At 40.3% G+C, this 12,766-nt stretch overlaps 1 protein-coding gene across 1 annotated transcript in view; it reads left to right on the top strand.

The window, feature by feature from the left end:
* B4GALT1 (beta-1,4-galactosyltransferase 1) overlaps positions 1–12,766 on the top strand; it is a 49,919-nt gene that overhangs the window by 17,538 nt on the left and 19,615 nt on the right. The window contains exon 2 of the mRNA XM_007427880.4: positions 3,544–3,779. Within this exon, the coding sequence (XP_007427942.1) occupies positions 3,544–3,779 (236 nt within the window). The remainder of the gene's footprint in view (positions 1–3,543; positions 3,780–12,766) is intronic.

Raw genomic sequence — 12,766 nt, forward strand, 5'->3', positions numbered from 1 at the left:
ATTATCAAAAATGGTCTGCTGTGCTGGGTTCAGTCATAGCCTGTTTCAGATGATGGGCTATGGATGAATTTATGAATTCAGTACATACATGTTCTAGCTTATGTGACCATTTGGAGTGGAAAAATCAATTGTTGAAATTAACTTTTAAAGGAAAGGTAAAAGAGCTTTGTGGGGGGAAATGGTAACTTAGAATGAGTTCCATGTTGGATCAAGATTTAACTGAGGTGGGCAGTGTCAGACTCCTGAGTTGACTTTGTTCTCAGGGTTCTTGCCAGGAAGTTCTGCAGCATCACTCTTTAACAGACATTAAGCAGAATGTAAAGGGGGATCTGCTACAGCTCTACAAAAGGTCCAGAGCTTAAAGTAGTAAAAACTTGTTTTAAATGCTTCAAGCTTTCTGTAATAGTGGTCTGTTCACTACTTGGGAGCTGTGAAAAATGTGCAATTCTGCCATCTCTGACCTCTGTGGGGCAGGACCCATTTGGAAAATCTGCCCCAGGTGCCTGATGGATCCAACTGTTTCCAAAGGGCACTTAGAAAGCTCCCAGTAATCTAGTGGACACCTCTGCCCAATGCTTGGTGAGCCACTGGCAACAGGAGGGAAATAAAGAACTGAATGAGATTTCCCCTGAGAAGCCTCTTTCTGCTGGTCAATCTCACTTGGACTCTTGGTGAGGGTTTCCAGAAATGAGGCAGCAGAAACAATGCCTAGAGCACTGGTGGAGGACAAAAAATGATTCTGGCCAAATACAGTGTTTCGGCCTACATTGCACTGATAAGAGTGGCAAAGCACCTTTTTTTCTCTTCCTTACTAAGTCCACACATTGTCATCCAGCAACTTTTTGAGGGTAACTAATCCTGCCTTAGGGAAAAGCCAACAGCCAGATCCTTTCTCTGGACACCATGACCAATCTTGCACAGCATTTTGCTGATAAAGCTGTTCAAATTGGCTAAGACTTTAGCTTAGTCTCCCGAAAACCAGAGAGAAGTTTGATGGAAGCTCAGCCGGGGATTATAGGAGTTGTAGTCCAAACCATTTGGAAAGTAGTAGTTTGTAGAAGGCAGCTTTAGAACATTGCTAGAGTTTGGAACAGCCTCTGTACGAATCTCTAAACCGGGCGTGCCTCTTGATGACAAGGCACTTTAGAGCAGTGACTCAGGCAGTGGAGATGCAATGTGTATTGTCCTCTCTGGGCAGCCCTGCTAAGTATCTGCATTTGTGGTTCTTGAATGAGCAGTTCACACCCCAAGCAGGAATGTAACCCAATCTGATAGAAGCTGATTAGAAGGAGGCAAGACCAAAGCAAAGAACCATGCAGAAATGTGGATGCACACAAGTGCACACGTGCATGGTAATCTCTTTCTATCCTTACTTTGAGCTTGTAGGAATCTTTAATTTAATTTATTGGTTTCTTGTAGCACGTCATCTGATCTGCCCAGTACAGAATGCAGTAATTTAGCTGTAATGTTGCCAAAGCTGGAATTACTGTGGCCACATCCCTCCTACCCTTTGTTTTTATAAGATTGGGGCAGAACCGTGTTTAAACATCCAGTCTTCCACCGCCAGGTCTCATTTTCCTTAAGAAGAATAAATGTTGTCCTTTCTCAGACTTTCTGGAGCCTTCTGCTACATGATCTCGTTCCAGGTATTCTGAGCTGCTAATGTAATTTGGAAAAAGGACGGGGTTGTGTGTGTATGTTTGTGTTAGAGAGTGTGCTGAAACCAGGCAAATGGGTTGTCAGCTGTAGTGTTGGTGATCCCTTTTGCTTCATAGTTTTGATGCGGAAGCATTTGGAAGGGTAGGTGTAGTTTCAGTGGGTGAGCTAAACCCAAAAGAGGTTTTGTTTTGCATGTGGTTAGTGCTGAAAGTTTTTCTTTAAAAGAGCAAAAAAAGCTAATGCCTCTGTCCCCCCTCTCCCCTACTCATGGCAGTTAGCAAGATGGTTTAAGAATGACTGTAATAAATTTCCACTTCTAAATAGCGATGTATTCATTGCTGGGTTGAAGTCTGTGGATTACAATTAAGCAAATTCATCATGGTCTGCCAAGTTGAATTTTATTTATATGTTACTTTTACAGCCTTGATTTTAATCCAGGATAGAAAACAAGACAATGAGGAGTTCCCAGATAGTATCTCATCCAGGAACCTTCCATCTAGATACTCTGAATATTACCATCTTCACAGATATGATTATAAACACCAGTTTATCTGAAATAGTAATTTGTGGCTAAATGGTAAAAAAGAATCCCTAAAATGGTAAAAAAGAAATAACTCAGTTTAGTTTAGAAGTGTTTCACAGTAGATAATCTGAAAATGTAATTTCTGTGGGTAGCTTTTAACAAGACTGATTTAAGCCTATAATACCTAAAGGCTGGTGCAGATGTGGTATCCTAACTATGATTAAAGACCCCATCTGTAATATGATATAATGTACTGTGTTACAGATCTCTTACCTGCAATACTTTTTGAACTGTGAGATTAGAACACACAAACAAAAAGGCACAATGTTAAGTTTGAAAAATAAACCTACTGTGTTGGATGCATCTATTAGGTTGTCTTGAGTGCCGACCTGACCATGAGAATAAAAAAAAGCCTCCTGCCCAAATCTTCCTAAAGTCTTGTAATATGTTGTTGATGATACACAGATGTGGCCAAATCTCATATATTGAAAGAATAATATAGCTGAACAAAACAGCTGAAAAGCAGCTTGATGTAGTTTCCCATGGTACGCATGATGCTCTCACCAAACCTAAAAATACAGTAAGACCTCTGAAAGGTCTGGGAACAAAGAGTCTTTGGAGTAGGTGGCACACAAACCTATAAGTGAAGTCAGTTTTAAGACAGAACTGTGAAGAATACCCTGGGGGCAAGGCCAGTCTGCAAAAGGTGTCTTTATGTGCTGCTGCTGCTGCCCTCAGCTTCACTATAAAACAGTGTTCAGGGGAGAACTGGAAAAAAGTGAGCACACGCAAAAACTTTGAGGCTATTTCTTTAATCTAGGACATCAAAGCCCCCATTGTCATGCTGCTCACCAGCAATATAGGCAATATGATCTGGTTGCTGGGCTAGATCCAGTTCCCCACCCTGCTCAATAAAGTGCAAGAGGAGGCAAATCCAGAATCAGCAGTGGCCAACATGTAGGGCATAAGCACCCAGGTCAAATGCAGCAGGAAGAAGGGGCCAATGAACTAAAATTTTAAACTAAAAATAATAAGAGAAAGTTCATGCCTTGACTTTTGACAGGCAGGATACTTACGAGGACAATTTTAACCCCTCTGCCTAGACACTACTCTTCTATGGTAGGGATTCTAAATCTTGGAGATGCAACATTTATGATTCCAATATGTGATTTCTGAATCATCAGATTCAAGCTTTGTATACAATGTCTTTAAAAACATAGCTAGAATTAAATCCTTAGCATTTACCATGCTTACCATAGTTATTAGATTCTTAAAAAGTCTTGCAATACTTCCCAATGAAATGTCAGTTACCTCCCACAATCTTATTTCATATGTGATCCTGTTGTTTTTTTTCCTCCCAGTTGGTCCATTGCGTGTGGAGTTTTCACAAGCTGTGAATTTGAAGAATGTGGAGGAGGAAAATCCGGAACTCAGGGAAGGAGGCCGCTATACCCCAAAGGACTGCAAAGCACTTCAGAAAGTGGCAATTATTATCCCATTCAGAAATCGAGATGAACACTTGAAATACTGGTTGCTTTATCTTCATCCAATCCTGCAAAGGCAACAGCTTGATTATGGGGTCTATGTGATTAATCAGGTAAGGATTGCAGTTCTGAAATGATTGCTGCACATATGAAAGAGGTATGTGCTTGCTATTGGTTTCTTTTGAGTATGTTTTTGTACTGCATAGTGGTGAAATAGGAAGCTTTAGTCAATCTTTTGAAAGATCCTTGCTTTGCATGCTATAACAAAATCAGTAACAGTCACTTTAATATATTTTTATTTCTAAATTGTATGCCCTGCATTCCTGGCTTATGAAAGCAGCTAACTTCTTTATAAAACAGACCAAGTACAATACAAAAACATCATTACAACACCATCAGCCAAGGCCTATATAAAAACCTCAAAGCAGATTATAAAAAATCCATCCTCCATCTCTACCCACTGACTCAGATACAGTTCTAGGATTGCTGCCAGTGGTTTCCAAATCAGGCCAAAGCTTCCAAAATGATATCCTTGTAGGTCTGCATCTGAACCTCCATGAATAAAGGCATTTAAAGCAGCATGTAGGTAGGGGCGATCTTACCTTTATTTTGATTCTTTAATATTTAATACAATAAGTTGACTAGTTATCTTGTCAACATACACAGAACTAGAATGAATAAGTTTCCCACAATGAATTAACTTATCCTTATATAATTAAAATAACCATGTAGACCAATTCTGAAGAAACAGTACAGCATTATTCCTCAAAATGTTGAGGTATTTGTCACATTTTGCCTGGTTAGAAATAGTAAAGTTACAGAATTCTATAAAAATTCGGAGATTCATGGAGCAGGATTATGTGGTCCTATGATACCTCAAGATGCTATTGATTAATGAAGACTTTTTGGTGTCATATCTTTATTCTTGGACATCAGTTCCTAGAACATCTTTCTTTGGGTGAATGTCCTTTTTCTGTTTGTTAGGCCTATTGAGATGCTTGGTTCCTCTGGCAGACAGGATGCATTCTTACCTTTGTGAGATTCAAAGAGTGACAACTTAATTCCCCCTACTTTTGATTTCTTTCTGTTAGGGCACATGGACAGTTGCATAGGAAAATGTGTTATTGTCAGGTTGTGAGGATAAAAGGCCTGTAATTTGGGCAGGTGAGCAAGGAGGCTGGTGAGCAAGGAAGCTAAAGATCAGTAGTCTGATACAGACAAAGGAAGTTGAGGTTTTCTTAAGAAAGTAGCTCAGACTAAAGGATGGCTGCAGATCTGGAAGCTTTAGATTAGTGACACTGGATGTAATTGTAGAGTGTAGGTTTCATAATTTCTTGCTCTCACCATTAGTCCGGGCTTCCAAAGAAGTTAATGCCTGACCTGACCACATGATTTTTAGCTCAAGTCCTAGGGCATCCAATATGGCTTGTATTATAACAAGTTTTCTTGTATTAATGGAATAGCAGTATCAGAGTATATGGCTGCAAACAGTAAGAAATGCATTAAGAGGGTCATGGCCATTTTCTTCTGATAAATAATGAGTGTATCTACCACTAAAGCAATCCACAAGTGGTGCATTCTCCCATAATGTGAACCACAAGTCATGGTGAACTTGTAGTTATTTTATCTGTTTGCACAAAGTTGTCTGTTCTGGGATTTTTCTTGTTTTATGAGCCCTTCAGGATGTGATTCTCACGTGCCAGTTTCATAGGCTGTGAAGTTTGGCAGTTTCATAGGCTATGCACAGCTCCATAATGTGCTTAGTAATACCTGATTATCAAGGAGGAACTGGTAGTTCTACATTCTGTGCATGGGCAGTGACTGCATCAGTTAACCCTGGTTTTGAATGTGATTTCAGTCAAGATGTTCTTAACTTATATGGTCAATTTAGAGCCCACATTGTATTTCTTTTTGCCAACTCCACTGTTATATTCAAAAAGGTCAAGCATATTTTCTCAGTTGGCTTACAAAACAATAGGTGAGAATAATCCTTTTTCTTGCAGGACTAGAATAGCCTATTTAACATTGCTTGCTGGCATCCTAACATCTATGTCTTGAGCCTTCATACTGATGGGACTGTGGTTGGTTTCAGTACCTGATGTGTCAGAAGAACCTTTGCCTAGGGATAATGGTATCTCTCACACGTAGATCTGCAAAATGCTGCCTTGGGGCCCTCTGCTTGAATCACCCAATATGAGGACTTTTTGAAGGCAGACTATAGTCCATAAGGTTTGGGAATCATTCGGTTATACTCATCTTGCTATATGTGCTGTAGCTCAGATTTTATATCTGGGCAGACTTTGCTAATAGTTTCTACTAATGGCTTAACAAGAAGGCAAGTACTGTACTTAGTGGGGGCTAGCTAGTTAAACTACTATCTTTTTAAAAACTTGTTTTCTTTTGCAGCATAGGATGGGATATGGTCATTTAATTGCAATTTTTAATGGCTGGAAATACCTCAGCCTTCCTCAATCTGGTCCTTTTCAGATGTTTTAGACAACAAAAGCCAGAATCATTGTTAACTAAAACATCTGTGTGTTGGAGTCTAACACATCTGGAGGGCCCAGATAGGAGAAAGTTGGGTTGGGCAGACATGGATCTCAGGGGTGCTGGTGCTTCCTCCATCATTATTCAAAGGCCACATAAAAGCGATTGAGTGCCATGACCTAATTTTGTCAATGGAAGTATTCAGTTTGGTTAACATCATTATGGCAGGATGTTTTGAGATTTTTTTTTTTACATCTCTGACTGGTTAAATATGCAACAAACACTGTTGGCAATGATCCTAAATTATCCAGATGGTGGTGGGGTTTTACAAGAATTGTATATCTGCAGGTTTTTTTTTTTTAAGTCTTCCTTTACTTTCTTGACAATTGCTTTTCTCTTTTTTCTCCTCCTTGTCTGTCCTTCCTTTGCATTCATTCTTCCTTCTCTTTTTTCCCCCTTTCTTTCTAGGGGGGAAATCTTCCCTTTTTCTTATTAAACCTGTCCTATAGCAAAGCAATCACTGAAGCACCGAGAGTTTCTGTGTGAATGATTCTTACTACATCTGCGTCCTTCTGTGCTCTGCATCTCATAGGAAAAAGTAAGAGAGGGAAGAATGCTGCTCCTCCTGCTGCTTTGATGGTAACGTCCCACCTCTTACCTTTCAGTACAAAGCAAATTGCCCACAAATCCCTTGCATTTTCACCATTGACTTTGGAAACATCTCAAATGCGTTACATGGAAACCTAACCTGAAATGGGGATAGGGAGAAGTGACAATCTGTGAGAAGGCAGGGGTTGGACTCCTTGAGCAAGTTGGGGGGGGGGGGTGCCAACTGCCTATTTCTTGAACTGGAGTGTGCTTCTACCCATCTTTTCTGTGTATTACTTCTCCATGGTTCCTCTGCATCCTACTTGGAGAATCTGTATTTTGGACATGATTTTTGCTTTGTGAACAGCGGATGCATCATGGGCTTGCTTCAGCCTTTTTCTTGGGAGTTCTTTCTCATGATTTCCAAAGAACCCCTGGCAGATTTGCCCAGAATCTTTTTGCATTTCTGTTGCAAGGTTTTTATCTGGATAGAGCACAGGTTGAATGTCATCACAAATGGAGAGGTAGGGGGTGCCCTTTACAGTGTGCCTCACACACCTTTGTGCTGCACACACCCAGAGAATTAGTAGTAAACATAGGCTGCCTTGTGGAATAGTTCCTCCATACCTGTTGGTCCATTCATTGGATAGTCTTGGATACAGTGCTGTAAATTGCTGAGTTTCCTGAAGCCCAGAGAGGAAGCTGCTTAAACGACCATTATGGATGTAGCACAGCTAGTTTCTTTGGTCTCACCAGTGGAGCAAATCTGCGTCTGTTACCACTTCCTAATCCAATAACACTTGAAAGAGTCAATTAACAAGAACATGAACTCTTGGTGGATGCAAGACCAAGCAGGGTGGGAAGCCTCTAACTTAAGAGTTTGAGCAAGGGAGCAGCCTCAGTCCAAGGCCTGATCTGAGCCTCTAAGCTTGTAGCGCCAGTTTGGACTGTTTGCTGTTTTGAGGTAAGGTTTGTGCCAGATTGTTAATGAATGCCAGCTGTTTGACTTGTTGCAACTTAGGAGAGCTTTGTGTGGGATTGGCTCACTTCATGGAGGCAGTGGGGTTTGTTTCTGCAGACCTGACAGAAATCTACAGCTGCTGCTCCAGGCAGAAATCCAGCTGGCTTGTCAGACTGACCAGTAATTAGGTTGCAGCCTCTTCTTTGACAAACGCCATGGGGAAGGAGCGAAGGATGTCCTCAAGTTGTGTCAGGACAATAGTTCTTGTCAATCTTGTTTTTTCAGCCTGACAATAGCTTGAATTATAGAACTGAAAAAGTCAACAGTTGTGGACTATTGGAACAGCTTTTCTTCAGAGTTGGTGTAGAGATGTGAATAATCTGAGATTCCTGAAGCCAGTAATATGAAAGGAAGGAAAAGGACAATGTGAACCTTTAAATATCTAATCAGATGTAAGTCTCTGTTCAGTGGAGTTTCTTCTCAGGCAATGTGATTGCAGCCTAAGAATATGAAAAGAGATCCAAAGATTCCTGTTCTCTGAGAAAAGGAAGCCTTGGATTCATTTCATTATGGATCACCTACTTAGATAATATTTTAATATCTTATATGAAGTACATCCTTTATTCAAGCCAAATTACAAATATATTCAGCCCTGAGACCAAATTCCAAATGATCGCTGCTGTGTTTACATCTTGCCACTCTGTTATTTTAATGGTTTTATAGATTGATTACTATGTATCCCAGTTTTGGTACAAGTGTCAAAAAGAGAGAGAAAGCTGGGAAAAAAAACATGCTTTCCTTAATGTTCCAAGCTGATCTGGGATAAGAAACAATGGTTGGATCACAATTTTATAAGGCCAAATAGAAAATATGGTGGATTTTAGAAGAATTGGCATAATTGGATGAGTGGAGCGTTCTGAAAAAGAGGGAATTCACCTCCCAGGGTGTGTTGGTTCCCCCCCCCCCCATATTCAGAATCACAAACTACTTCTTTCTGTCTCCCCCTCCCCCTTTCTTTGAAAGCTGTAAACAGATGGCTTTTACTACAGGGTTAATGGATGATATTGCAAATGGATTGTGTAATGGATAGCGCTGGACTTCAGTTGTCCAAAATGCAACAGGAAGTCCTTCCCTTTTGTAACAACATGCTCCAGAGCTGCAATTTTCCTGTCATCCCTGTTACTTTCTGATTTCAGTCTGCCAGTTCCTGCTACTCTGGGGCCTTTGCACATTGCTTCTAAATGAACTGTTTTCTTCCTGGGTTCCAAGTTTCCCTATGTTCCTTGACTGACAGCCAAATGAGACATGGAGTGGTAGACCAGGATGTGGGGGTCTGCCAGACTTCTAAATTAGAAGAGAGGAGGCAATTTGGAAGGAAGACAGGGTAGGCAGAGCAAAGAGATAGAAACCTCCCCTTCCAGTTACCACTTCTCTCTTCTCACCCCTTCTCCATCTTCTTCTCTTCCAGGTGAGATTCCCAACCATCTTTGCTATGAAGATAAGAAATAATGGCAAAATGGTGGTAGAGGGAGGGCTATGCTTGCTCCCCAGGCCCATCTTTGGTTCCAATCACAGTTTTGCTATTTTAGCTATTTAGCAGATATCCAAACTCCCAGGTTTTAGTTTGGTTTGATTCCTCTGCAACCATGAAAGTTTCTGTGTTTTCAACTGATTCGTAGCTGCAAAAGGTAATACACACACTGTCTAGTATTGATTCAGGCCCCACTTTTATCTGCAATGGGTCAACATGGGAATTGGTTAGCTCCAGTTTGTGAGAATAGGTGATAGGATGGGATTGGAGAGATAAGATACATGGTTTTTCCCAGGACGGGTGATAGTCTGGCAACCTCTACCTCCTTGCTTTCTCTGAGTTGAATCAGTGTTTTTTGCTCAAATGTGTAGGCTAGCACAGTAATTTCCAAACTCTGTTCCACGAGCTCTGGAGTTCCTTAAGAGGTATCAGATCTTCCTCAATGACAAAACCAACAGTAGTATATGGTGTTTCTTGAGCTTGCCTGCCATTAGTGATCTCCTACAAATATAGCCCCAGGGAAAAGTCAGATGCGTTTTGGGGAACTTGCAGGAAGACTTATTAGTGCACTGCTGTTGTATACCTGAAACTGTTGCAATGCAGAGAGGTTCCACAGTTATGCAGGGCTAATAAGTTCTGTGGCAGATGAATTAAATAAGGGAGTAATTCCTTAAAAATAAGGTGTTTGTACTAGCCCCATGGTTTTCAATCTGTCTTAAAGAGCTGGTACATCTATATCCTTTGCAACATGCTGCAAAAGGATATCCTGTGCTGAAACTGAACTCCTTCCATAGGTAAATGTTCTCTTGCATCAACTGGGCCATAATGCAAATGCATTTGATCCTGCAACACAAAGTGGACATGTGTTTTGCAAAAGGGATACACGTTGGCTCTTTGCCTCTGCATCAAATGGACAAGCCCGATGTACATGTAAATTTTGGCTCATATCTTGGAATGTTTTTTCTCTTCCAAGAAGAAAGCCAGAACAGGAGCCTTAAAAGTCATCCATCACCATTCCCGTATCTCTATTTCCAATCATTTTTGCACTAGCTAGCTTTGGTTTCCTGATTTGCTTCCTATGCTTATTGTGGCTGAAAGTAGAGGGGGTGGGAGGCATTTGCTGTAGGTATAAGCACACACTGGTAAACTTTAAGCAATGTCTTGACATTTTAAGGTCAGCTTGTATGTATTCATGCTTTTTTTTAAAAGTTAAAACTATGACCCAAGTTGCGCTGAATTCTGCAACCTGTAAAAATCCTATAAATCTACGCCATTTACCTAATTTAAGTATTAAATAACCTATCATTTGATTAAATTGCTCAAGTGTTATTCTCCAAACTCCAGTGCTTTGCAAAATAAGATTTTATGTGCCAAGTTACAGATTGGGGGTGGGGTGTCAAATACCATTGCATTTTTTTTTTTTTTTTGAGTTTGGCAAGAATTTAATCTTGAGGGTGTTGCTATTCCATATCCATTTCCCAGTCATACTTTATTGGGGGTATAATATGTCCTAATTTCCTCTCCTGATTGTTCAGAAAAAAAATTGCAAAATGAAGTGCATTATTGTTTTGCTCACACTGGTTTGATATATATTGTTGTTAATTGGGCCTTTTGTATGAGTCATTCAGCCAATAATTCATCTTACAAATGCCTACATTTCCTGAAGGGAAATGAAATTACACGTCAGCCTAGATGGATTGCTGGTTTCACATACTCCAGGATGGATGACACTGTTGTCAGTCTGGAAGATACAGAAAGTTATCCCCATTAAATGCAGAGTGAGTTGCTTCTGTGTAAATCAGCTGTGGGTCCTGCTGCAGGCAGCTGCTTTGGAACTCTCTTGAAAATGGGAGGAACAAAACGTCCCCAGAGCAGCTGTCTGGGAACTAAATGAAAGGGAAGGATACTAAGAAAGTAAGCTGAAGTAAGGCCTTTTCTGTCTGTACTTCCGTGTACTTCTAATTCTACAAATGTCTTCACTCTTCAAGCTGCTCAAGCCCTTTTCTTGAAAGGAATTTAACATCACGGTCATGTTGGTTGGGCTTGAATAGATGAGACAGAATTCCAGAGTTTAAGTCTCCATAATCAAAGCATGGAAGGCAGAAAAAAGTGAATGCTCGCTATATTTGAATGGATGAGTTCATCATAAATTTGAGTGTGAGGAGGAAGAGGATACATGAGAGACTTTTATATCAGAATCTTTGTCGAAAGGTAGTTTGCTTTGAGATTCTTTCCTGCAATTTTTTTTTTTTTTTTGCCTTTGTTTATTCCCTTGAGAGGAAGTTGAAGTTAACATGATTCATTTAAAGAGGAGATCGGCCATTCAAGTAAACACGCCAGGAAATTCTTTTGGCAAACTTGGCTAGTCGTGTTTACATTTTCCTAAAAAGGAAATATTGAGACGTAGCCAGGAGTAATGAGAAGCATTTATAATGGGATATTTGAGATGTATGGAGTGGTTCATGTATATTAGCTTGGATGATGATGGTAGGCTAAGACTGAAATGGTGGCTTCTTTAGAATGATTTTGTGGTTGACAAGATTTGAGCTGAGGCCTTCCCAGCACATCGTCTTAGTTGCTTGGCTAAGCTGTGAGAAAGCCAGATGGACAGGAGGTTGTCTCCTCCAGAGCAGAAAGACCCTTCTTCTGGCCGTGACCAGCTCCACTGACACCTCTGCTGGGACAGCTGATGCCTCTGGTGCCAGGACCTGACAGTTGCCTTGTATACACATTGCAGTACTTTGTGCCAAAGAAAATACTTCCCTCATCCCAAGGAGGCAATTACATTTCTGTTGGACTTTAGTAGAATTAGGTCTGCAAAAGTTTGCCACTAGTTGTTGTTGTAGTGCTAATATCAAACAAGATAATTATCATTCTACATACTTACCATGGAATTAGAAAAAGCAAGGAAAATGTGACAGTTTCCAAGAAATGCAACCAGCATATCTTCTTTTCCACCACCATTTGCAGGTGATACAGCACAGAAGGGCATCACTGCACTGAATTTTTCCCATGCAATCTATTCCACAGGCTGCTGCATTCAGTGATGGGGAAGCTCTCATATTGTAATATTTCTAGAAAAAGACTGGATACAAGGCTACTACTGCTTTGGGCAGCGTGTCCCCTATATACTGAATAAGTTCATCATAAGCTGCATCATTTAGTTAACTCTTTTGTTTTTAGCAGCTATTAGCTCACCATGTAGGGGAGGAAGATTAAGCAGTCTCCCTGTTTTCAGTTTTGAATCTAACATTTATCCAGCAACATTTTAGAAGTGTAAACTGGTAGAAAATTAGCCTTTTCCCACAATTTAGCTGAGTATTTTTTAAAAGAGGTAAAGACTATATACACCTTCCTAACATGCAGTTCTTGTGCTGAAAACTGTTTTGCAGGGCCATTCTACTGAGGCTAAAATGAGAATAGAAACAGTTCTAACCTTTTCTGAAAAAACAAAAAAACCAAATGAGAACTCTCTCTTTCAATAGGGCATTTTCAAGTTAAAATATATTAACTAAACTTGAATGCTGGTATGA

This window comes from Python bivittatus, unplaced genomic scaffold (genome assembly GCF_059951505.1).
Source record: "Python bivittatus isolate LINGU-HERP-01145 unplaced genomic scaffold, Pbiv_v1 ctg000520_np1212, whole genome shotgun sequence".
Taxonomy (NCBI): domain Eukaryota; kingdom Metazoa; phylum Chordata; class Lepidosauria; order Squamata; family Pythonidae; genus Python; species Python bivittatus.